Source organism: Haliotis rufescens, unplaced genomic scaffold (assembly GCF_023055435.1).
Source record: "Haliotis rufescens isolate VD_foot unplaced genomic scaffold, xgHalRufe1.0.p SCAF_13, whole genome shotgun sequence".
Taxonomy (NCBI): domain Eukaryota; kingdom Metazoa; phylum Mollusca; class Gastropoda; order Lepetellida; family Haliotidae; genus Haliotis; species Haliotis rufescens.
Window position 1 is genome coordinate 14162597 of NW_025963813.1, and position 27006 is coordinate 14189602.

General features: G+C 43.0%; 2 protein-coding genes across 2 annotated transcripts in view; both read left to right on the forward strand.

Moving 5' to 3' along the window:
* Nucleotides 1-24: 24 nt before the first annotated feature.
* LOC124111205 (ubiquitin-conjugating enzyme E2 J2-like) lies at nucleotides 25-11951 on the forward strand. The gene is made up of 8 exons (XM_046470840.2): nucleotides 25-161; nucleotides 3233-3357; nucleotides 4103-4143; nucleotides 5013-5115; nucleotides 6097-6187; nucleotides 7564-7611; nucleotides 8455-8535; nucleotides 8881-11951. Exons 2-8 carry the CDS (start codon nucleotides 3233-3235, stop codon nucleotides 9121-9123), a joined length of 732 nt encoding a protein of 243 aa, XP_046326796.1. The 5' UTR covers nucleotides 25-161; the 3' UTR covers nucleotides 9124-11951.
* A 7791-nt stretch (nucleotides 11952-19742) lies between these two features.
* Nucleotides 19743-27006, forward strand: part of LOC124111206 (transmembrane channel-like protein 3) — a 34599-nt gene continuing 27335 nt past the window's right edge. The window contains exons 1-4 of the mRNA XM_046470841.2: nucleotides 19743-19856; nucleotides 23600-23737; nucleotides 24980-25088; nucleotides 26089-26220. Coding sequence (XP_046326797.2) covers nucleotides 23632-23737; nucleotides 24980-25088; nucleotides 26089-26220 — 347 coding nt within the window. The 5' untranslated portion in view covers nucleotides 19743-19856; nucleotides 23600-23631. The remainder of the gene's footprint in view (nucleotides 19857-23599; nucleotides 23738-24979; nucleotides 25089-26088; nucleotides 26221-27006) is intronic.

Sequence of the window (27006 nt, forward strand, 5' to 3'; positions counted from 1 at the left end):
ATTATTGGAAATATAATTGGTGTATTTACTGCAGATCTGACTTTGAGTAGTCATCATTTCCTGTTTCTTCCGAAGTGGAAAAATAATGTCATACGAGTTGGACAATACACATTTTGTTTCGACATAATAGTATCAAAAGTACCACGAACATCGATATAAAGGTATGTGTGCAGCGTTTTCTCAGTTTCAACACAAATGTTCTGACGACGTTTTGTGTAATTGTAATCCCGTAGAGCCTGTTTAGCGACTGAAGGAAACGAAAACAAATATTTACTAATTTAGTCCCATACAGGCCCAGTGTAATGGGTATAGCATCCCCATCTGGTTAGAAACAATATGGGCGAAAAAATCCCAGTATTTGTCGAATGTTATTTGTTGAATTGGCAATGACTTTCTTCCACCTTGACGTACTTATGCAGCCTTAGAAATGCATTTTTTTAAGACAACCCCAGGGGACTTTAGTAAAACTTCTTTCACTTGTCCTTAGAGTTTGCAGCTGTTCCTGTTTGAACAAGACAAAATGTTTACTATGTTTCCATTTTCTGTCAGTTTTATTTAGGGTCAGTTCAGATTTGTAAAAATATTTACACATATAATAGAAGCAAATTTAGCACTCAAATAGCAGATGCCAGTTTATGAAAGCATTTTTATTTTCAATATCTTTTATTTTTGTTTCAACTTTACTATTTGACGTTGCACTCATCTAAACGTCAACATTCCGGACACTATCTACCCACCATGGGACTTCTTTTGCAATAAATCAGTAAGATTTGTATTGACAAGAATGGATATGAGGTTTTACAAGCTGTGAAGAGGGTCTAAGGGGGTTGAACCCCTATGTAATGCATTTTCAAGCATTGGAGAGAAAAACACAAAGCCTGCAAAGAAATGCACTTATTAGGGTATTCTTGTTTATTTTATTGTTTTCACATTTCTCACAAAAGCAGGATGAAGTAGTTTCATGTCAAATTGTTTTGGCTACAGGAAACTGTCTTGGCGTATCCATCCAAGCCACTTTTATGACTTTCACTCACTAGGCCTACAATTTGTCAGTAATGATTCAAAAGACGACTCCCCTTGTGGCATCAGTAACCAAGAGCTCCAGATAAGCTTTTGGTGTTGTGAGTATTTTACCCATGCATTTTAAAATCACTGGGTATCAGCTATTCCATCTGGGTATTCAAATTTCTGTTACCCACTAGTTTTTACACATGTGGGTATTAAGTTAAATATTTAAAAACACCATTCATCTAGTCCCTGCAAACTGGTGTTGTGTGGGTTCGAGAGCTTTATAGGACTCATAAATACCACGATACTTCCACAAGAAAGTGTGATGGCAAATGATCATGATGTAACTGGCATCGTGGAGTTCGGCAAGGTTGAGGGAATGCCTGTTTATAATTTCAAAATAAGTTGCTGATTTGCCAATCGAATACGCAGGGTTACTTCACAATATTTTGAATATACGCACATGTTATATTTTTGTAGCGTATCTGTAATGTTTGTTGCGTATTTGATACGCTTGGATATTATTTTACTGCGTATTTCTGCATTTCTGATGCATATTTTACGCAGATACGCAGCTTATCTGGATCTCTGGTAACCGTGCCTTCCTTGTTCCATACAAGGATCCACATGATATAGTTACAGTGTTCCCTCCCACACTTTTCTGTTACAAAATCACCCAATGAATATTAAAACCATGTCATTCATGCTTACTCGTGAATAGTTAGCTGTCGGGCTAACAATCTGAATGTCGTGAGCTTGTGTCATGTGACATGGCAGAGATCGTCCTCACGAGGAGTTGTATTGAATTCCAAAGGTGCTCAGATGGGCGGACTTGTGCCAGTTGTCATGATTGACATCCCTGTTGCACTTAATAAAAGTATGGTCACTGATCATACAGATAATGGGTACAATTCACTTCCTGACAGAAATCTGTCAGTTAATTCATGTCGCAGACATACAGTTGTGGCATAGAAAGGAAAATGTCATTTATCATTCCAAAACTGGCTTTACCAGGAGATATCGGTTGGATGAGATCAAGCAGTATCTCCTGGGAGATATGCAACAATGAAATTGCATCACAATGCTTTGCAGACCATTGTGATGTAATCGGTTGCCATGATATATTCAATCAAATGACATCACTAATCTCTCTGCTGCTGAAGCTGGTTTGCTGTACCTTTTACACTCAAGACACTGATAAATGTAATCTCACCCTCGTGTCATTTGATGTGAAATATATAACTAACACTTGTCCATAAAGGTTTAAAATTCCTCGGACAGTCTGAGAGTAATAAACTTTTGTGAACTTGTTTTGATATATTTGATATCACAAGACACTTTGATGTGATTCTCTATGTGTCAAGCGGTGTAACAATTGATTAAATATGGCAATTACAATTGTCCATGTCCAAAATTTCAAAATGTGAAAAAGTAACTTTGATGCAGAGCTATAACATGGACGAAGTCGATAGACATACAAAAATGAAAACAATACTTATAGTTATTAACTTTGACAAATATCTGCATTTACTAATGGTTGCTAACAGGCATAAGAATAAGATGATGAAATTGTATATATTTTTTGTGTACATTGAAATAGAGGAAGAAAGGTATTATTTGTAATTTGATAGAACCTCGTCTTCTAACCCTTTGATTGTGCATGTCTAGGGACTGGTGCTACTTGTATTATGTAGTATCACAGTATGAACCAATAAACTTAAACCATGGTCACATTGCTGTAGCCATTGTAATAGCAGCGTTAGAAACTGGCACTAGTCCTGTAGTCCTTGCCAAACTGCCCAATAGTTAAGGTATCATAAGGACTAGTAGAAATTTGCCATTTTGAAGGGTTTAAGTATATGTTATCATTATAAGGACTAGTGGACAAAAAAAGTTAGTTTCTACCGCTGTAATCATTATGGTAATAGTGCTGACTCAGCCAGTTGACACAGTAGCTCTTCTCCCCCCCCTCTCTCTCTCTCTCTCTCTCTCTCTCTCTCTCTCTTTCTCTCTCTCTCTACCTCTCTTCCTCTCTAGAGTATTATATACTTCTCCACGTTCCTAACATTGTCTTGTCCCACTTTAATTCAGTATGACAGTATACAAATGGTATAGACTCATCTGATGAAATCCATCTTGAAACAGCTTTTGCAGTTATGTACAATACAGCCTTGCTATCATGGTTCCAGAAATTCTACTTACCTGTTGTTTCTTTTGCCTCTAGATGTCGGGTGGCAAGAGAGTGAACACCACCGCCACTGCGCGTCTCAAGCAGGACTACATGAGGATCATGAAGGACCCAGTACCCTATGTGAAGGCTGTCCCACTGCCAACAAACATGCTAGAATGGTGAAGTGTTGCTTTCCTTTTGTCAGGATGGTTACAGAAATTCCTTCTAGTCGTTTATGGGTTATAATTGATCCCTGTATCAAAAAGGTTATATTCACCCAATGTGAAGTTGCATATGTTATAAAGTCATTGCTATTGCATTGCTATAGTTTTTATGCATAATAGTCAGCGTCCAAAATAACTGCCTGCCCACCTGCCCGTGACTGATAACTTTTCTGTCGGGCTGCATGAAATGTTATTGGCCACCTGCACGACCATCTTGATAGGCCTTACTGATGATGGTCCTGGTATAGAAGGACATGTCGATTTATTGTGTTCCAGTTGTATAAGGGGCGGTCGGGTAGCCTTGTGGTTAAAGCGTTCATCATGCCGAAGACCCGGGTTCGGTTCCCGACATGGGTACATTGTGTCCCCCGCTGTGATATTGCTGGAATATTGCTAAAAGCGGCGTAAAAAAATACTCACTCACATTTGATGTTGAATATGTGTCTGCAGTCTCATAGTCTCTTAACCATATTATTTCCCATCTGAATCGCCTGTAATGCTCATGCACTAAATAAAGCAAGTATACATTTTCCACAGGTCCACTCCAATCTTACTGGGGCTCCTTCTTAAATTGAAGCATAGTTGCTTGTTTCCATTTGATCAGAATTAGATATTTTCAGGGTCTGAGTGTTAGTCTATTGTGTTTGGTTGATGGTTCAGTTTCTAGAATGATGCAATGTGATGTTTAAATCTGTTCCAGGCATTATGTTGTACAAGGGCCGGAGAATTCTCCATATGAAGGTAATCTCAACACACAAGGTTTACTGGATACAAAATGTAGAGAATAGAACTGAAAATATGGGTGCTGCAAGTCCCATGGAACGCACAAACAGCACATCTTCCCGAGGCAAGGGAGTTAACTGACTTCAAAAGTCCAGTTTCCACCCTTGCCGAACTAGGCTGGAATTACTTGGCTCGATTGTTGCGCCACCAGTGGCTATTACCAATTATGTCCCTTCTAAGCCTCTTCTATGGACCAATCAGATTCCACCTCTCGTATCACTTGCGTTTGCTTCAAATAAAATGGTGGCGCCCAGTCAGGACGATCTGATCGATAACCAAGATCTATATTGTGATAAAACGGGTCTTACATCGCGAAATGCATCAAATCACGTGAGCACCTTGATTAAAAACATGAAAGGATTTGGAAAATATCTGCTGACAACGAATTGGCGATGCACATGCTTTGCAAACCCTGCAATCGATCGAAATCTGCACGACAGTTTACGAACCAGATTTTTATTTCGGTGCGCGATTTTGATTGGACTATGCCGAAACTCGTTAGTCCAGACAAAACGTAACTCCATAATACCAGCCTGATAACTTTTATAGTCAGTTAACTCCTTTGCCTCGGGAAGATGAAACAGCCTGGCTGTATGGATCATTAAGATATGTTCAATTGTGTTATGCATTGTAAATGTAACTGTTATTTCTTTTCTGATAAAAAATATAATCAACGTTCAGTTTGATAATGTTTCTGTCCAACAATTTCAGCTACCCGGGACTTCCTATGTGTAGTGTGTGTAAGGTTCCAGATGATGTGTACTGCTTTAAATTCTTTGGGCAATAAGCTCACATTCTCCGTGGATAATGGCAACACACTGTTTCAGGGGGTCTATATCACGGTAAACTCATCTTTCCACGAGAGTTCCCCTTCAAGCCACCTAGCATCTACATGATCACCCCTAACGGCAGATTCAAGTGTAACACAAGGTATGTAGCCCTGTGAAGATCCGGGGTATAACAGATCTTCAGCAACCCTTGCTTGCCAAAAGAGGCGACTATGCTTGTCGTAACAGGTGACTAACAGGATCGGGTGGTCAGGTTTGCTGACTTCTTTGATGCATGTCATCATATTCCATTTGCGTAGATCAATGCTCATGCACTGGATTGTCTGGTCGAGACTTGATTATTAACATATAGCTGGAATATTGCTGAGTGTGGCGCTGAACAAAAGAAATGAAGAAATAAGCAAGCAAGGTTTGTCAGTGTTTGCTTTTTTTTTATCTCTTCCAATCCTCAAAGGAAGTGGGGAAAAATCAAAGGTCCCACAATTCCCTGTGCAGAGTTGTGTCCCTTGGGCAACCATAAACCCAGACGATCCAGTGACTGACAGCATGAGCATTGATCTACACAATTAGGATACGATGACATGCATCAACCAAGTCAGTGATTCTACCAACTGATCCCATTAGTCGCCTCTTACGACAAGCATAGTCGCCTTTTACAGCAGGCATGGGTTGCTTAAGACCTATTCTGCCTTGAATCTTCATGTGGTAATGCAACAAGTAAAAACATACGATGACATGTATCAACCAAGTCAGTGATTCTACCACCTGGGCCCACTTGCACAAAGCAATCTTAGCACTACAACTATTGTAAGCCTATGTTAAAGTATGGGAATTACGATCATCTTAGCGCTAAGATCACTTTGTGCAAGTGGGCCCTGATCCTTTAAGTTGCCTTTTACGACAAGCATAGTCACCTTTTACAGCAGGCATGGGTTGCTGAAGACCTATTCTACCCGGGATCTTCATGTGGTAATGCAACAAGTAAAAACATAGGTCTGATATATCTTTTTCTTTTATCGTTTCCAACCAGAAATTTTCACCAAAGATGTGTAAACCATGGACTAGAAATAGTCTGTCCAAGTGTATTGTTTCAGCTTTGGTGATGTATCTCTGTGTGTTGCAGGTTGTGTCTCTCCATCAGTGACTTCCATCCAGACACATGGAACCCAGCATGGTCTGTCTCCACCATACTCACAGGGCTGCTCAGCTTCATGGTAAATAATGCTGATACAGCGAAAATATTCACAGGAAATACCGTATTCGACGTAATAAGCGCCCAGGGCGCTCTCAAAATTAGAAAAAAGGGGGCTATATTAGAATATAGTTTTGGTAAGAAAAAAAAACAGCTGAAAGATCGGTAATATTGAGGTTTATGCTGAGAGCCTAATATGATACAAAAAAAGTATATTTTCCAGAATTTAAATGCCCATAATTAATGGTGCACATAACTCACGAGTGAGTATTATGCACGAATAAATAAGTCTTGTGTACACTGATCAATCGGAAGGGGTGCTAATTGGGATTGTTCACCAGTCAGTATATTAGCAAATATCGCCGTGGGCGCTTATTAGAGCAGGGCGCTTATTACGTCGAATATGGTAGTTGCCCAATAGTTCAAGCCAGAAGGGCTGACTTGGCATGATTGGTCCTGTACGGATTCAGAACCTGCTTGCCTTGCAGCTTGAAAGGCAGATTTGGAAATTTCTTACTTATAAGATAAATTCACGCAAATTTAATGTGACACTATGCATTTAGTCTTTCTTCTTTTTTTAATCCTATATGGAAACTGGCTTGAACGAAGGTTCCAGCTTCTAAAAACAATTCACTCACTCACTCACTCTAGTGCTCGTGGGTTTCACCGAAGTAAACGTCGAAGACCTGCATCACTTCGAGCTTTCCTCCCACATTAAACTGACACGCTGTGATATAACTGGAATACTGTTAAAAGCAGCGTTAAACATAACTCACTCACTCACTCACTCATTCACTCATTGTCTGTTCTAATTATCTCATAAAGTATGTGATGCAGGCACTTAATGTGTTGTGCAATCAGTAGTTAACTGCAGCCTGCTCAAGATGCAGTGGAGAAAAAACCCGATATTGCACCCTGTTACGTTAAATCAAGTCCAGGGGATAAGACTCAGTGTTAAATAGTGTTACAGACACAAATGGAAATGAAATGGCCACTCCTTTCTTAGCCTAGCACAACTTGAACTAAAGATGTGAATGCATTGAATTATGTGACTGTTTGTTGTATGTCTTCTGTCAGACATGTTAGAGTCAGGTAAGGATAAGATATATGGATGAACAACTTCTTTATTATAATTAGGAACGACATTTCGGTGTATGTTCTAACACCTTTATCAAGCGGTGTTGGAACCTACACAGAAATCTTGCCTAATTATAAAAAAGAAGTTGCTCATCTGTATATCTTATCCTTCGCACTCCAACTTCTAAATGACTCTCAAAGAAAGTTAAAGTCAGATGTTTTGAACATCTCGTAAATTATTATGAACCTGGCTACAAAACAAGACACATAGTACAGCTTGTTTTTTATTTGGTCCATGAGAATATCACTTGTTTCTTTTAGTTGGAGAAGAGTCCTACACTGGGGAGTATAGAGACCTCAGACTACACAGTAAGTACAACAAGGTGTTATCGATATGTTTCAGTGTGAGAATATTGTGGGCAGATTAGATACCCGCAGCTCAGTCCTTGCCCACAGAGTTGACTGAATTGGGGTCTCAGGGCACGATACCTGCTGACTTCAACTGACTTCTTGAATCACAGTTGACATGGAAATTATATTAACTTTTTTTATTGTATAAGAGGGCCTTTATTACAAACGTGAGACATAAAAAAAATATATAAAAAATGTTTAACTTATTTCGTGGACCGGCTGCTTTTCAGTAAGGGTGGTGGGCCAGAGAACCGAAAAATCTAAAATGTGAGGCCTTGCAGTTAGCAGGATTATTTTGTGTCCATATTTTCTGACTGTGTAGATTATTGGTACAGTTATGACATCTTGTGTGTCGGGTTTATGTCATTGTAACCGCTTCCATGGTCAGTGGATAGAGCATCCCGCATGGAGAGTGAAAGGTCGGTGGTTTGTACCCCTGGCCGTGTCACACCGAAAGACATTAAACATGGTAATTGTTGTTACCCTGGCTGCCACTCGGCATAAAGCAGATAAAACAAGGACTGGTGAGCTTGGAGTCAGTTTAATGTGTCTGAGTCGGGTATCCATGTAATATGGTTGACTATGCATGTAATATGGTTGACTATGCTTGTAATATGGTTGACCATGCTTTAGAAACAATTCAGCATCACCCACAATGTTGGGTAGAAACCATATTTTTCAAAATACTTAGATTCAGTCCGTAATTCTAGAAAACCTTGACCACAATGATCAGATTACTTTATGAGAAATATAAGATGCCTTTGACTAGTCCAGGATTACAAATGTATGTCATGTCTTCAGAAACGTCAGCTGGCGGCACAGAGTGGAACATTCAACCTCAATGACAAGATCTTCTGTGAGCTGTTCTCAGATGTGGCTGAGGTAGGTTGATGATTCATGATAAGTAACCATGGCGATGGCATTTTGCATGTTGGTTTTGTCTTATCCCTTTGGGGGCGTTTTGTGTAGTTCAGCTTTCATCTACAATTTGTGACGTAATATTGGGCATGTCAGAATCTGAGTCCTCCCATTGATTTGAGTCTTACATGTATTGGTCCGTTGTGTTAAGGTCTGTTCAACCATGAATTCGGAAAATACTTGATTCTGATTGGTCGATTAGAGGCTATTAAATCACAATAAACCCCCTCTGTTATTATTCAGTTGTGTTTGGATCATGATGCTGACTTGAGCAACAATGTGTAATTTTCTTCTGATCAATTCCGACAGAACATCCGAGCTGAGATTCGGAGGCGGGAGGAGGAAATGCAGCGCTCCACAGATTCCAGTGGGAACGTGGATGGCGGATCCAGGAATGGCCGCAGTGGCTTGCTCAATGGAAACCCCAACACTGTACTTAACGGACAAAATCAGGGATTCTTTGGAACAGCTCTGACAAATATATTTGTGATAATTGGTTTTGCAGCATTTGCTTACACAGTGAAATATGTTCTAAGAAGTGTCGTTGATTGAAGATGAGCGTCCTGTTTGGCTGTTATCATCTTCCCGAGGCAAGAGAGTTAACTGACTATGAAAGTCCAGTTTCCACGTTTGCCGAAAAAGGCTGGAATAATTCAGTTTCAGTTCGGTTGGACTTAAGAGTCTATGCATAGTCCAATCAAAATCGCGCAACAAAATTGAAATCCAGTTAGTAAACTGTCATGCAGATTTTGGTCGATTGCAGGATTTGCAAAGCATGTGCACACTGCCAACTCGTCAACAGATATTTTCGAAGTCTTTTCATGTTTTTAATGAAGGTGCTCATGTGATTTGATGCACTTCACGATGTAAGACCCGTTTTTTCACAATATAGATCTTGATTATCGATCAGATCATCTTGACTTGGTACCACCATTTTGTTTGAAGCAAATACAAGTGATACGAGAGGTGGAATCTGATTGGTCCTTAGGAGAGACTTAGAAGGGACTTAACTAGTAATAACCACTGGTGGCACTATGATCGAGCCCAGGAATTCCAGCCTAGTTCGGTAAGGGTGGAAAATGGACTTTTGAAGTCAGTTAACTCTCTTGCCTCGGGAAGATGGGTTGTTTTGACCTTTCAACTTTGGCCCTTGACCGAAGATCTAAGGAATGCCTGTATATATTGACTGGTTCTGGTATATCACTATATCTATCTATTTGTCCGTGATAACATGGTCAGGATGAAAAGGTACCCACTCTTGTGCATCAAACACGAAAGGTTTTGCTATCTGTTTGTACATACTACTTTTAGTTTTTTTATCCAGAATTTGTTATGCTTATAAATGAGATGAACGATGTTCTTCCCAAGATGATGATTATGACAAGGCCAATAAGAACTGTACGAGGCTGTGGGGTGGGCTTGTGGGTAAAGCTTTTCTTGTCTCGCCTAAGATCTGGTTCAATTCCTCACATGGTTACCCTGATGTGGTAACATTTTCGTAGTCCCCACCATTTATGATTTTGTTGGAATATTGCTATGACAATAAAACCACAATCAAGTTAACTCTAGAAATGAAACCACATTTGAATGTAAATGTTTTTTGGAGGGTTAAAATATGGAAGCTCTGAGTTCATGGATTAAAAAATGGTGTAAGATCCAAGGCTTATCATAAAAAAAAGAAATATTAAAGTTTAAAGTTTTTATTAAAAATGAGAATGCAGCTGTGAAACAAGAATAGTCCATTTGTAAACAATTGAAATAAATTATTATGGTCAATGGAAATAAGTAAGGGTTAATGATTTCAAGACCACTTCTGAATCTGGGTTGGGGGTGGATAGGAGGGAGTTGGAGGTGCCCTTAAGGGTGGGAGGGAGTTGATGGTGCCCTTAAGGGTGGGATGGAGTTGGTGGTGCCCTTAAGGGTGGGAGGGAGTTGATGGTGCCCTTAAGGGTGGGAGGGAGTTGATGGTGCCCTTAAGGGTAGGAGGGAGCTGGTGGTGCCCTTAAGGGTGGGAGGGAGCTGGTGGTGCCCTTAAGGGTGGGAGGGAGTTGATGGTGCCCTTAAGGGTGGGAGGGAGTTGATGGTGCCCTTAAGGGTGGGAGGGAGTTGATCGTGCCCTTAAGGGTGGGATGGAGTTGGTGGTGCCCTTAAGGGTAGGATGGAGTTGGTGGTGCCCTTAAGGGTGGGAGGGAGTTGATGGTGCCCTTAAGGGTGGGATGGAGTTGGTGGTGCCCTTAAGGGTGGGAGGGAGTTGGAGGTGCCCTTAAGGGTGGGAGGGAGTTGGTGGTGCCCTTAAGGGTGGGAGGGAGTTGGAGGTGCCCTTAAGGGTGGGAGGGAGTTGGAGGTGCCCTTAAGGGTGGGAGGGAGTTGGTGGTGCCCTTAAGGATGGGAGGGAGCTGATGGTGCCCTTAAGGGTAGGAGGGAGTTGATGGTGCCCTTAAGGGTGGGAGGGCGTTGGTGGTGCCCTTAAGGGTGGGACAGAGTTGATGTTGACCTTGTGGGGTGGTAACACAGATTGGTGGCTGTCCTTGCACAAGTTGTGTCTTTGCACTCAGCATTTGCCGTGGTGGAGTTTGAAAGTCCTGAAATATGAATTTTCAAATGCAACAGCCTATGAAAGGAGATGTTATGATTTGATACAGTAGAATACCTGCCTTGTTGTGGGGAGTACTTCAGTGGTTTACATGGTGCTGGTGAGAAGCAAAACAAACAAACTATATTTTTGAATTTTGCATATTTTGATATGTTTGGTCAAATTAGAATCTCCATTAATATCGACAAGGTCACATTAAGAAGGTAATTGTCATAGAACTCGCTGTATGTCACCTAGTGGAACATTGTGCTGGTCATAGTCTTGAAATCCCAGCTGAGCCCACAATAGGAGACTTGTTCTGACAATCCATAGCCTGTGTTTGGATTGTCAGAAACCTATGATTGTGGGTTCGAATCCTGGTTCGCCCCGATTATGTTTCTAGGTTTGTCAGCACCATACCCATGCTTGTGGGTTTCACCGAAGTGGTAAACGTCTGAGACCTGCATCACTTCGGGCTTTCCTCCCACATTAAGCTGACACGCCGCGATGTAACTGGAATACTGTTAAAAGCGGCGTTAAACCCAACTCACTCACTCACTCAAGAACGTTGTGAACATCTTGTGACCTCCTTCAGGCTTTCCTCCCATATAAAGCTGACATGCTGTGGTATAACTGAAATAGTGTTAAAACCAGCGTCAAACCAAACTCACTCATCATCATGTTAATAACGAACATTACGAATACTCAAATTTATGAATTTTCAGAGAACAAGGTCTTGACGGTGTATGATTGTTATGATATCATGTTATGACGGCTGCCTGTATATAAATAAACTGTATTGAAGTCAGTAAGAAGTGTACTGTGTTAATTACAGAGTAAGCCCCTGAGAGACTCCTTTAGAATTTTCAATTTGACTCGTCTCTTAGGTTCCATTCAAATGGACTGACAATACTGTCTTTGTTTTTGTTTAGTGACTAATGGTATTTTGGCCATCAAAAACATATCAGTGTATTGAACTATGGTCAGTTTAACTTAACGTTAAGTCGTTAACTTGTTCGCTTGTCATGCTGAAGACCGAGGTTTGAAGGCCATATTTGGTGTCCCCTGCTGTGTGATATTGCTGGAATCGGTGTAAACCCATACTCCCGCGATCACTCACTATATAAGCGGACCAAGACCTCCAGTTCATATTTAACCTGGGTCTCTCATACCCCTATAGTGCCATTGCCGTCTTGGACTTCATGTAAAAGGGGGCGGTCGGGTAGCCTAGTGGTTAAAGCGTTCACTCGTCATGCGGAAGACCTGGGTTCGATTCCCGACATGGGTACAATGTGTGAAGCCCATTTCTGGTGTCCCCCACCGTGATATTGCTGGAATTTTGCTAAAAGGGGCGTAAAACCATACTCACTCACTCAATTCATGTAAAAGCGGTCAAGTCAACAGTAAGGGTGGCCCAGTCATTGAAGGCACTGCAATTTGCTGTGCAGAGTTGCATCCCTTGGTCACGCCAGAAACCTATGATCATGGTTTCAAATCCTGGTTCGCCCTTATTATCTTTCTAGGTTTCTCAGCACCATACACCTGATCGTTGGTTTCACCAAGGTGTTAAACGTCTAAGACCCGATTCAATTCAGGCTTTCCTCCTTCATTAAGCCGGGGCACATGTGGCCCAGTCGTCTATGACGCCACAATTTGCTTTGCAGAGTTGCATCCATTGGACACACCAGAAACATATGATTGTCGGTTTGAATCCTGGTTTACCCTGATCATGTTGTTTGTAAGCGCCATACCTGTGCTCATCGGTTTCACTGAAGTGGTAAACATCAGAGACCTTCATCACTTGGGCTTTCCGCCCACATGAGTGAGTGAGTACGGTTTTACGCCCCTTTTAGCAATTTTCCAGCCAAATCACGGCGGGAGACACCAGAAATGGGCTTCACACATTGTACCCATGTCAGGAATCGAACCCGGGTCTTCGGCATGACGAGTGAACGCTTTAACCACTAGGCTACCCGACCGCCCCTCCTCCCACATGAAGCTAAGCTAATAAGATGTAACTTTAATACCGGTACTGTTCAAAGTCTGTCCATTATGAGTAACTGCCCTTTGCCAAAGGCAAGCTGGTCTGTGAGATGTACATTTGTTTAGAATATACCTGGCTGTTGTAATGTTTCCCAAGCAGTCAGATGTCCGACACAGCCACAAGGTGAAATGAGGTAAAATGTTTCTGCCAAATCCAACTTTTAAGTTGTGGAAAAGACCCCAAGCCGCAGAGGTCTCAAGGCACAGACACAGAAACAAATGCTAGTGTCCCCGCTAAATTTGCTTCACAATTTTTGTCTCCAAAAACACCCTTGGTTAATCTTGTCATTCACTGGCTAAATAGTGGTTTCATTTTACAGACAAATCGAGTGACTTTAACTTGTGACTTCTAATATATGGTTAACGGGAGATAGTAGAGGATAGTTTGGATAGTAAGTTTATGTCAGGATATAATTGTGATCTCGTTGAAGAAAGGCGAGGAGAAAATTTCAAAAAAAATATTACGTAGAAAGGATAATGTTTGCAGATAGTAGGGGTATAGTGTGTATGACATTTACACAAGAAATATCAGTGCCGTAATTTCATACTGATCAGATTGATATCTGCAAAATATTCATCTTGGAAGTCATTGTTGATATGAATTAAGATATGTGGGGAATAATATCCTGAAGCACTTTTTACCTGGCATGTTGCCATTATTGGCAACCTGCAGGGTTTCACAGCGCAAGTTGCTAGATGGTTAAAGTGTGATTTTAAACTGAATCTCAGTGCTTGGATCAGATTTAACATAAGATGGGCCCCATTCCACAGACTGATTATCATCCTATTACTATCGTAACTCCTCTGCACCACTGACTTTGGGTAATCGTAATACTGAGATTGCACTGTGAAACAGGCCCCTGGTACTATTTCTCAAACTGGGGGCACGCTGTGCAGCGTTGCATCCCTTGGGCACGCCAGAAACCTATGATTGTGGGTTCGAATCCCGGTTCGCCCCGATTATGTTTCTAGTTTTGTCAGCACCATACCCTTGCTTGTGGGTTTCAACCGAAGTGGTAAACGTCTGAGACCTGCATCACTTCGGGCTTTCCTCCCACATTAAGCTGACACGCCGCGATATAACTGGAATACTGTTAAAAGCGGCGTAAAACCCAACTCACTCACTATTTCTGAAACTGATCTCAGTGCTATAACTATAATAACTCCTATCCCATAGACTTAGGATAATTGTCACAATGACATTGAGATCTTAGTGTTGTAAGTTGCCAGCCCTCTTCCACAAAGTCATTCTGTAGGGATACATCTATCATAAGTTAAAGTATGGGAGTTGCATAGAGTGCTAAGTTTGCTTTGTGAACCTGGCCCCTGTAACTTACTGGGCAATTAAGCTCAGGAATTATAACTGAAATGTTGAGCTGATTCTCTTATCATGTTAACCTGGGTGCCATTGTACAAAGTGATCTTAGCGCTGAGGTGATCGTAACTCCCATACCTTAACATAGACTTAAGACAGTTGTAGCGCTAAGGTTGTTTTGTACAACGGCACCCAGGTAAATAAATTATCAGGAGTTTGTTTAATTTGATCAGATACTAAGGTTGAGACCGATCAATCCTTACAGAACAGTACTATCTTGTCAAGCTTGAACATGTTGCAGTAACTTAGCTTACAGTTCTTTTACGACAGGGGGCACGAGTGGCCCAGTCGTCTAAGGTGCCTCGATTCACTGTGCAGAGTTGTGTCCCTTGGGCAAACCAGAAACCTATGATTTTGGGTTCGAATCCTGGCTCTCCCTGATTATGTTTCTAGGTTTGTTAGCACCATACCTGTGCTCTTGGATTTCAAAGAAGTGGTCAATGTTTGAGACCTGCATCACTTCAGGTTTTCCTCCCACATTAAGCTGACACGCCCTGATGTAACTGGAATACTGTTAAAAGCGGCGTTAAACCCAACTCACTCTTTTACGACAAATAATAATGTTGCTGGTACTCAGTTGATCAGCATTATTCTGTGATAAACGAGGATGATAAAATCGTGGGACACAATGTAGTCTTGTTAAATGACCCGCCAGATAATGATTACTAGATGTCGTAGTTTGAGCACCTGTGATCATGTGATATAGGATATGCTGTAATCATTATCAAGGCCATCTAGATACATCATCGCTTATGACGTAATGTGCAGTTGCACTGATTATTCAACAATGTACCAATATGTTTAAGACACATGCCATCTGAACAATTGAATAAGGCCATACCTATTTATTTTCTCATTTTACATTTTTTCTGGTAAACATTCTTAAAGGAGTCAATATAAAAATAATTGTATTTCGGTATGTTTGACTATTTTTCTTCGAAAACAATTTTGGGACCTTGGGTTGCCCAGATGTCTTAGGTGCTACAATTTGCTGTGCAGAGTCGTGTCCCTTCGGCACGCCAGAACTCAGAAACACCAGATTATGGGTTTGAATCACTAATTGTTTCTAGGTTTGTCAGCACCATACCCATGCTCATGGGTTTTACCAATCTCATTTAAATCAGATCTTAGTTCTCATTATCGCTAAACAAAGCGGCAGCGAGAACCTAGATCTGATTTTAAGGAGATTGGGGTTTCACCTAATTGGTAAACATCCGAGACCTGCATCACTTCAGGATTTCGTCCCACATTAAGCTGACATTAAGTGATATAATTGGACTCACTCACTTTCCAACTCAAAACAATCAATGTTCAGATTTTTTTTATATTATTTGTTGTTGATCTTTTTTTAAATTTCTGTATTTTGGGGTTGACTAAGTTGAAATATAAATTGGTATGGTCAAATAATAAAGCTCCCGTTGCCACTGACTGTACAGATGTGTGTGTGGCACCTTCCGTTATTTCTTAAGTCATCGCGTCTTTGCTTGTGATACAGAGTATGTGAAGTACTTGAATGACTCAGTGGGGGGTGAGAGAGAATGCTGTTTGTTTGTACAGTATAAAAAGTAACACTTGTTATAAATTTTGTGAAAAAAAATGTGTTCTCATATACTGTAATAAATAATAAAAATATGGTGAAGTGTATGTGATGTCGTTGTTTTTATACAAAATCTTTTAATTTTTGAAGCCCTTACATTTATTATGTCCCTTCTTTTAATGCACATCCTTTTGGGGGATTCAGGGTTAGAAAACTTACCCCAGCAACCTATGCTGGTTGTGAGAAGCAACTGAGGCGAGGTGACTCAGTTGATAGCTTGTCATCGTGCAATGACAGCTATGTTGTTGCTCACAATATCAATCACTGGAGCCCCGTGAAGATTCCAGGGTAGAAAAGGTCTTCAGTAACCCATGCTTGCCGTAAAAGATGACTATGCTTGTCGTAATAGGCGACTTATGGGATCGGGTGGTCAGGATCGCTGACTTGGTTGATGCATGTCATTGATCCCAATTGCGTGGATCGATGTTCTTGATATCAATCACTGGATTGCCTGGTCCAGACTCGATTATTTACAGACCGCCATCATATAGGTGGAATATTGCTGAGTGCAGCGTTAAACAACAAACCAACCAACCAACCAAGCAATCACTGGATTGTCTGGTCCAGACTTGATTATTGAGAGGTTGCCATGATATGATTGGAATATTACTGGGTGGGGTCTTAAACAACAAACAAATCTTTTCATGCTCAATATGGGAACTAAGACATACTGATATCGCATTTCATTTGCTGTGATTTTAGAAACAATCAACCTACATTGCATGTAACATGGCATTCCACCATTCTGACAATCAGTACAAGATAATGTTGAACATGACTTGTCTTTTAAGATAAAGTGTAAAGGCCACAACATAATTAATATTTTTACTTATTTCAATCCTCTTCAGCAACCCATTCTTCCAGTAAAAGTCAACTATGCTTGTGGTAAGAGGAGACTAACGGATCCGAGGCAGGCTCGCTGACTTGGTTGATGCATGTCATCGTGTCCCAATTGTGTGGATCGATGCTCTTGATGTCAATCACTGGATTTTCTGGTGCAGACTCTATTGTTTACAGGCCACCGTCATATAGCTGGATTATTGCTGAGTACGGCGTTAAACAACAAACACATTTCAATCATGAAAGTACAGCCTAGGACCCCGTTCCACAAAGCGGTGATCGTAGCATTCGTCACCACTCGCCCCTTTCCGTAACCTGGAAGAAGACTCGTCCCCCTGTCGATGAATGTTATGTGCGAAAATACGACAAACCAATCAGAATACGCGTATGATTTCAAGTACTTCGTCAAAGAATCCCTCAGAAATAATTTTTGATTTTACATATTGCTTGCATCTTAAAATATACCCAAGACACAGTTAAATGTGTTCAATCATACTGTATAATTACTCACGCCCCGATCTGCTTTAAATTGCATCTGAAATATATATAATATATGGGGAAATATATGTCAACCATCACGCACTGAGTTGACAATTGTTTTAGGTATGCCCGTTTGCGCTAAGACGGAACCCGGTCGCAAACATGGCCATGAGAGTGTCACGAGTCGCTATTCGGCTTGTCCCGGAATAACACGAGTTGGTCACGAATGCCCATACTGGCTTACGATAGTCGTAGCGCTAAGATCGCTTCGTGGAAGCGTGTACAGGGTTATACAGGGTACAGAGAATAAAAGACTACCTTGTCTATCAGTAACATAGAAACGAGACACGATGTGGAAATCCAGAGGGACATTATACACATTTGTCGTGCGCTTTATTGACCAGCCCCGGGCGAAAACAGCTGGGGCGAACACAGGAGCTGGCATTCGTGACGAACTCGTGTCATTCCGAAGGGCGGGTCAAGTATTTCTAAAAAGGGAGGGGCCCAAAATATCAAAATCCTCTCTCTGTCATTTTTACGAACTACATTTGGCCCCCCCGCCCCCCCACTCCTCCCTCCCCTTCTCTCTCTCTCTCTCCTCCCTTTCTCCCCCTCCCCTTCTCTCTCTCTCTCTCTCTCTTCCCTTTCTCCTCCTTCTCCTCCCCCCCCCCACACACACACACACACGATTGGATCCGCCAATCATTCCAGGACAAACCATATCTTTTTTGCAGGTTACGGAAAGGGGCGAATGGTGACGATAAGTACCGAATAAACAAAGTCACACAAAAGGGTGATAGGTGACGTCGAGAAGGCGGGGATCCATACTTGTTGCTTGAACGAGTGTCAGATGACGTGTATATTGTTGGTCATGTCATCAAGCACGTGTTTGCCTGGTCCGGGTTCGATTCCACTGGCCGACGCGATAAAGATGAACTGTATAAAATTGCAGAATGACCTTTAGTGCGCCAACAACACAGGGCGCCATGGATCATCATTAACATGTTCAGGCGACAGTTCACATATTTTTCTGGTCAGGTTTGGTTTGAGTGTTTGTTGTTCAACGCCGCACTCAGCAATAGTTCAGCTATGTGACGGCGGACTAAAAATAATCAATTCTGTACAAGACAACCCAGTGATCGATATTGTGTGCAACGTTCCCCTCCGAAGAGGTACAACGACGCTCACTCAACCAAGTCACCGGGCCTGACCATCCGTTCCATAAAGTCACCCTTTACGACCTGGGGGGCTGTTCCACAAAGCTATCGTAGCGCTAAGGTGATCTTAACTCCCATACTTTAACGTAGACTTAACTGCGCAACGATCGCTTAGTGGAACAAGGTCCAGTGGAACTGGGAAGCAATTCTAACCGGCATCCCCACGTGGTTTTCTGTTTTTGATTCTGCTTTCGAATTAGACCGACATGAATCGCTGGTTGCAGTAGAGATTACGAAAAATAGGTTAGGTTTTTTTCGTCTGACCGCTCTATCATTGATGAATTATGAAAATATAAATAAACTGCTATTATATATCATAATTCTTGACCAAATGCATGGTATAAGCTACTGCACTGCAACCACCTTATATAGAGACGTATTCCCTGATAGAAATAAATACCTATTCGTGTTTCGTTTTAAATTGTTAACATTCTACACTTTCAACAGATTAATAGCTTTCATATTTCTCACGGATCCGATCGACCAAATTTTATGTCAATAAAAATGTTTTTATATATTCATATATATATATTCAAGTCCGTAAACCCTGAAATATTAAAAAATGTGACCCAAGTAATGTTTTTACGGGGACCCGTTACATAACGGATCGTCATCAGCAGCCTACGCAAGCTTCATCAATGGAGTGGGTGAGTTAGTGAGTGTGGTTTTACGCCGCTTTTAACAATATTCCAGCAATATCACGGCGGGGGACACCAGAAATGGGCTTCACACATTGTACCCATGTCGGGAATCGAACCTGGGTCTTCGGCGTGACGAGCTTACGCTTTAACCACTAGGCTACCCGACCGCCCCATCAATGGAGTGGGTGAGTGAGTGAGTGAGTGATGGCAATAAATGAGTTGTGAGCGATAGATAAATGAGTGAGTGAGTGAGTGAGTGAGTGAGTGACATCTCCCTTTGTTTAAATTGGACCAGGAAGCCACATATCCGCTCATTTTTTGACGTACCCGAGCCATCGGGTAAAGACGTTTCTGCTGTGTGATGTTTGAGTGACATTACATCGCCATATCTGTATCTCCCCGATAACGAGTTGTATCACATGACGTCCGTCCTATCCATGGCGTTCACTCCCCAGATGAAATATCAACAACACGAAATGAAAATCGAGTGTGACATTGCGTTTAACTGACTTCAGCATCCGTAAGTACTATTTTGTTTTTATCATATATGACTGTATTTATTAGACACATGTTCATTCCTATTGTGTCTATGAATAAAAAATCTTCCTCGTTTACCGTGCTTCTCTGATAAGCTGGGTGACACTGGTCTCGTTTAGGGACCAACCATTTCCTTCTCTATGTACACAGTGGGCCTGTTCTCTTTTCGAAACAAATAATCCGATCGTAATAAAGAGAAAATATAACTTCCGCTATATTTTGATGAGATAACAGAATGAAAATGGAAGCTCAGATTCATGATGTGTGGGTTCCCAAACGATTCTGTAACCGGATGCTGTCGCGTAGTTGCGTCCCTTGCTTGTGTCACGATACGATCATTGTGATCATTAATAGGTCATTGCTATGTCCAACCTCATGGGTGACATGTGGTCCTGTGTACAGCGTAATAGTCACCTCATGGGTGGCATGTGGTCCTATGTACAGCGTAATAGTCACCTCATGGGTGACATGTGGTCCTGTGTACAGCGTAATAGTCACCTCATGGGTGGCATGTGGTCCTATGTACAGCGTAATAGTCACCTCATGGGTGACATGTGGTCGTATGTACAGCGCAATAGTCACCTCATGAGTGACATGTGGTCCTGTGTACAGCGTAATAGTCACCTCATAGGTGGCATGTGGTCCTATGTACAGCGCACTAGTCACCTCAGGGGTGGCATGTGGTCGTATGTACAGCGCAATAGTCACCTCATGGGTGGCATGTGGTCGTATGTACAGCGCACTAGTCACCTCATTGGTGGCATGTGGTCGTATGTACAGCGCACTAGTCACCTCATGGGTGACATGTGGTCCTATGTACAGCGCACTAGTCACCTCATGGGTGACATGTGGTCCTATGTACAGCGCACAAGTCACCTCATGGGTGGCATGTGGTCCTATGTACAGCGCACTAGTCACCTCATGGGTGGCATGTGGTCCTCTGTACAGCGCAATAGTCACCTCATGGGTGGCATGTGGTCCTGTGTACAGCGCAATAGTCACCTCATGGGTGGCATGTGGTCCTATGTACAGCGCACAAGTCACCTCATGGGTGGCATGTGGTCCTATGTACAGCGCACTAGTCACCTCATGGGTGGCATGTGGTCCTGTGTACAGCGCAATAGTCACCTCATGGTAGGCATGTGGTCCTATGTACAGCGCACTAGTCACCTCATGGGTGGCATGTGGTCCTCTGTACAGCGCAATAGTCACCTCATTGGTGGCATGTGGTCCTGTGTACAGCGCAATAGTCACCTCATGGGTGGCATGTGGTCCTATGTACAGCGTAATAGTCACCTCATGGGTGGCATGTGGTCCTATGTACAGCGCAATAGTCACCTCATTGGTGACATGTGGTCCTATGTAAAGCGCAATAGTCACCTCATGGGTGGCATGTGGTCCTCTGTACAGCGCAATAGTCACCTCATGGGTGGCATGTGGTCCTTTGAACAACGCAATAGTCACCTCATGGGTGGCATGTGGTCCTCTGTACAGCGCAATAGTCACCTCATAGGTGGCATGTGGTCCTCTGTGCAGCGCAATAGTCACCTCATGGGTGGCATGTGGTCCTATGTACAGCGCACTAGTCACCTCATGGGTGGCATGTGGTCCTGTGTACAGCGCAATAGTCACCTCATGGTAGGCATGTGGTCCTATGTACAGCGCACTAGTCACCTCATGGGTGGCATGTGGTCCTATGTACAGCGCAATAGTCACCTCATGGGTGGCATGTGGTCCTGTGTACAGCGCAATAGTCACCTCATGGGTGGCATGTGGTCCTATGTACAGCGTAATAGTCACCTCATGGGTGGCATGTGGTCCTTTGAACAACGCAATAGTCACCTCATGGGTGGCATGTGGTCCTCTGTACAGCGCAATAGTCACCTCATGGGTGGCATGTGGATCTATGTACAGCGCAATAGTCACCTCATGGGTGGCATGTGGTCCAATGTAAAGCGCAATAGTCACCTCATAGGTGGAATGTGGTCCAGAGTACAACGCAATAGTCACCTCATGGGTGGCATGTGGTGCGCACGCATTCATTAACCCGGGCAATAATGTTGACATGTCATGGTTTGAGCAGTTATGAATTCGAATGTGCGCTATTCAAATTAATGATTTCGAGTGGTGGGTCTCGTCAAACACGACCTGCGTCAATTCGGGCTTTACTCATATGTTATATTATTTTAAGTACCCAGTCGTACAAGAAGGCTGGAAGAATCCTCCCCTGCACAAATCAGGAGCGCTGCGTCTTGATTAAATGTAGCAGCGATTGCAAACAAACCGTTGAGTAAGCATTGCATGGTGCCCTGTTGTTTCGTTACATCAAACCAGTACTCAAGTTGCTTGTGATATCTACCTTTACGTTGACCTGCCGTGATGCGGCTGAAATACTTTTCAAAGCGATGTCTAAGGCAACTCGCTCACCTGAGGAGGGGGAATAGTGGGTACATAAAGGACGCTTTAGACGACTGGACCATCCGTGTCCCCGCTTACAGGTAATATTGGGTACATAAGGGACGCCTCAGACGACTGCACCATCCGTGTCCCCGCTTACAGGTGATAGTGGGTACATAAGGGACGCCTCCGTTAATAGGTGATAGTGGGTACATAAGGGACGCCTCCGTTAATAGGTGATAGTGGGTACATAAGAGACGCCTCAGACGACTGCACCATCCGTGTCCCCGCTTACAGGTGATAGTGGGTACATAAGGGACGCCTCCGTTAATAGGTGATAGTGGGTACATAAGGGAAGCTGAAAGGGAACCAATGGTTTGTCTGGTCCAATCTTGATTATTCACAGCCCGTCGCCATAATGCTGTAATATTGTTGAGTGCGGCGTTAAACAACAAGCAATTTACATAATGACTTATCTTATCTCGGCAATCATATTGTTGACTGAGACATGAAACAATATTAACCAGTTGGGCGCGGTTGGGTAGCCTAGTGGTTAAAGCGTTCTCTCATCATGCCGAAGGCCCGGGTTCGATTCCCCACGTGTGTACAGCGTGTACAATGTGTACCAATGTGCCCATTTCTGGAGTCCCCCGCCGTGATATTGCTGGGATATTGCTAAAAGCGGCGTAAAACCATACTCACCCACTCTTAACCAATTGTAATTTTTACAACGAAATCGTGAGTAATGCGTGAAAATGTTTTTACGCTGCATTTGATCACACAGCAACTACATCACTCTCAGCTCCCCGGGGAGTATACATCCCAGCTGTCTGTAAGGAGCTGGAAGGTTCCGCATTCACATTTCAACCTCATCCTACCGGATACCCATTTGATGCTTTGAGAAACAATTCTAACAACGTCACCCGCAAAAGGCGAGACCGTTGTTCAGCGTGGGGGAGGACTATCCCAGCTGGGGGACATCAACAGTGGGCATCATACTTGTAAGAATGAATATATGTTGTTTAGTGCCGCAGCCCAGCAGAAATATCCAGCTATGTCACGCAGCTATCCGGTTGGAGCACAATCCATGGTGTCGAGTGAACTCCCATCCAAGGCATCAACCACCGCCCGGACATCAAAAGAGTTGATAGATTAATTTCACTTTGCATAGACACTGCCCATGGGGGCTCTCGGCTGCAACAGGTTTTTGTTAGTCGTGGTTAAGCATTTTCTGCAATTCGAATACAAAGATTATCATTTCATCAGACAACATTGTTCTTGGCGCCGTGTTTATGCCTCGCATAAAGTTGTTCTTGTTTTTACATGTAGTCCACCACACTTAAATCAAGCGGTCGACCACGATGGAGATGAATAACGAGAGGCGACGTCTGACCCGCTCCCCCACCAGTGTCAGCGACTACAGTGGCCTCAGCAACACAGCCTTCAGCGACAACATCTCCCGGGAAGGTAACGTAACACCTGTTGTGCATGCAGTCGTCGTGCCGTCTTTGATAAATGGTACTCTCTTTGATAAATGATACTCTCTTTGATAAATGGTACTCTCTTTGATAAATGATACTCTCTGTGATAAGTGACACTCTCTCTTTGATGAATGATACTCATCCTTTGATAAATGATACTCTCTTTGATAAATGATAGTCTCTTTGATGAATGATAGTCGCTTGACTTTTGCATGTGTTTGTGACGGGTTTCACCGGTGGGACAGGATACGCTCACGTTTTGGCTCATGATATAGTCGTAATTGTACAATCGACTCTGTTTTGGGAAGAGATTTCTTATGAATACGGAAAGGGTTTTGTCGCTTTTATTTGATAAATGGTACTGTCTCTTTGATAAATGGCACTCTCTGGTTCTCTGGTCCGCGTGCGTCACGAGGAAATTATTCTTGCATTGTCAGTAGAGCTCTCGGACACATAAAACAACGATAAAGGTCCCCCGAGACATCCTGAGTCAGTAGAGCTCTCAGACACATAAAACAACGATAAAGGTCCCCCGAGACATCCTGTGCTCGGACGCATAAAACAACGATAAAGGTCCTCCGAGACATCCTGAGTCAGTAGAGCTCTCAGACACATAAAACAACGATAAAGGTCCCCCGAGACATCCTGTGCTCGGACGCATAAAACAACGATAAAGGTCCCCCGAGACATCCTGAGTCAGTAGAGCTCTCAGACACATAAAACAACGATAAAGGTCCCCCGAGACATCCTGTGCCCGTACAGCTCCCAGACGCATAACACAACGATAAAGGTCCTCCGAGACATCCTGTGTCAATACAGCTCTCGGACGCATAAAACAACGATAAAGGTCCTCCGAGACATCCTGTGCCGGTACAGCTCTCGGACGCATAAAACAACGATAAAGGTCCTCCGAGACATCCTGTGCCGGTACAGCTCTCAGACACATAAAACAACGATAAAGGTCCTCCGAGACATCCTGTGCCCGTACAGCTCCCAGACGCATAAAACAACGATAAAGGTCCTCCGAGACATCCTGTGCCCGTACAGCTTTCAGACGCATAAAACAACGATAAAGGTCCTCCGAGACATCCTGTGCCCGTACAGCTCCCAGACGCATAAAACAACGATAAAGGTCCTCCGAGACATCCTGTGGCCCTCAGACGGCACCACGTGCCCTTAAGTCTGAGAGAAATCAGGTGCCAGTAATTGAATTTTGTTTGAGTTTTAGACTCCCCCAGGGTTAGCTGCCAGCCCTCCCCTGAGCCCCGACACCGACAAGAACGCAAGACTATGGATGAGGTCATCTACAACATGCGCTATTCCCACGAGAACCAAAGGTACATCTTCTAGCTCACCTGACTGAAAATCAAGTGAACCCAGGTCGTCGCGCGATGTCCGCCGTCTGCCGTCGTTTGGGCATTTTGGCATCTTCTCATCATCGGCTTTTACCACAAGGCTACCCCCACCGCCCCTTGTTCTTAAGAACCACGGGGCACATGGTGTAAACTGTCTGTGAATGGTAATGACAAAAGCAAGATCCATGTTTGTTCAAGGCATCACTGTTTGCACTCAACATCATTTGCGTAAACAAAGTTGCAAAAATATTTTGTAAATTTTTTGCTGGAGTCTTTTGCACAACTTCAGATTATTGGACTAAAATAAGTGAAAAAACAATTCTTCACAAGTTAGGTGGTCGACAGAGCCTTGTGGTCCTATGTTTGCCCCTTACCGAGGCATTTATGCATGTGTGAGTATCAAATCTGATATGCAGCCAGTATTTTGTATGCAGTATAACACATAATATGTATTGGGTAAATTTTGATGAAGCTTTAGCCTTCATTTACCCTACTTTTCTCCTGTTAGTGTCAGACCGCCTCCATGGTCTAGTGGTAGAGCGTCCGCCCGGAGAGCGGAAGGTCCGGAGTTCGATCCCCGGCCGCGTCATACCAAAATACGTTAAAAGATGGTACTTGTTGTTACCCTGTCTGGCGCTCGGCATTAAGGGGCGAAAACAGGGACTGGTCGGCTCGGAGTCAGTATACTGTGTCTGAGTTGGGTATTCATGTTAAACTGCGGCATGGTATCTCAGTGTGCTAGCCCGGACTAGTACAAGCAGCCACACACACACACACACACACACACACGTGCATTCACGTCGCTATATAAGTGCAATAATCTTAGACACGACGTTAAACCCAATTTCACCTCACCTCACCTCACCTGTTAGTGTCACCGTCATATAGCTGGAATATTGCGGCGTTAAACAAACAAACAAACAAACTGACAGTGTATAAAGCCGCATAAACCCCAACTCACTCACTCACTCACTGATGGCAGGTTCGACTGGTCGGACGACATCGAGGCTGTGAAATCAGGGGAGATGGAGGCCGGGGGTTCGGTGCATCAGGACTTCCTCAACAAACTGCGTGAACAGCCTCTCCATATGCAACAGAAACTCAAACTGTCCAGGTACTAACGGATACAACCAGAGTTAGGCAGGTGCCTTCTTAGCAGTACACTAAGTAGGAAGTTGTCTCCACCACTTTACTACACACTTGGTAAAGCCTTCAATAGTATACCACAGGCAGGCAATTGTATTCACCAGGGCCCCGTTCCTCAAAGCGATCTGAGCGCTACAATGATCGTAAGCCAATGTTAAAGTATGGGACTTACAATCACCTTAGCGCTAAGATTGCTTTGAGGAACGGGGACCTGTATACTACAGGTTGAGACTCCGGGGTAGAATTGGTCTTCAGCAACCCATTCCTGTCGTAAAAAGCGACTACGCTTGTCACAAGAGGTGACTAACGGATCGAGTGACCAGGCTCGCCGACTTGGTTGATGCATGTCATCGTATCCCAATTACGTAGATCGATGCTCATGTCAATCACTGGATTGTCTGGTCCAGACTCGATGTTATATATAGCCGTCTTATAGCTGGAATATTGCTGATTGTGGCGTTAAACAACAAACAAACAAACTGCAGGTTGACAATAGTCTTAAATAGTAAACCAAAGATAGGCAGATGCTTTTTCAGTGTACAACATGGAGGCAATTGTCTTCACCGGTATAATGCAGACTGACCAAAACCTTAAATAGTTTTCCCCCGGTTGGCAGATACCACAGGTAGATGTTGCTTGCCCTCCGTATGTATTCCGGGTTAGAAGACCCGTGAAGATTCCGGGGTGGAATAGGTCTTCAGCAACCCATGCATGCCGTAAAAGGCGACTATGCTTGTCGTAAAAGGCGACTAAC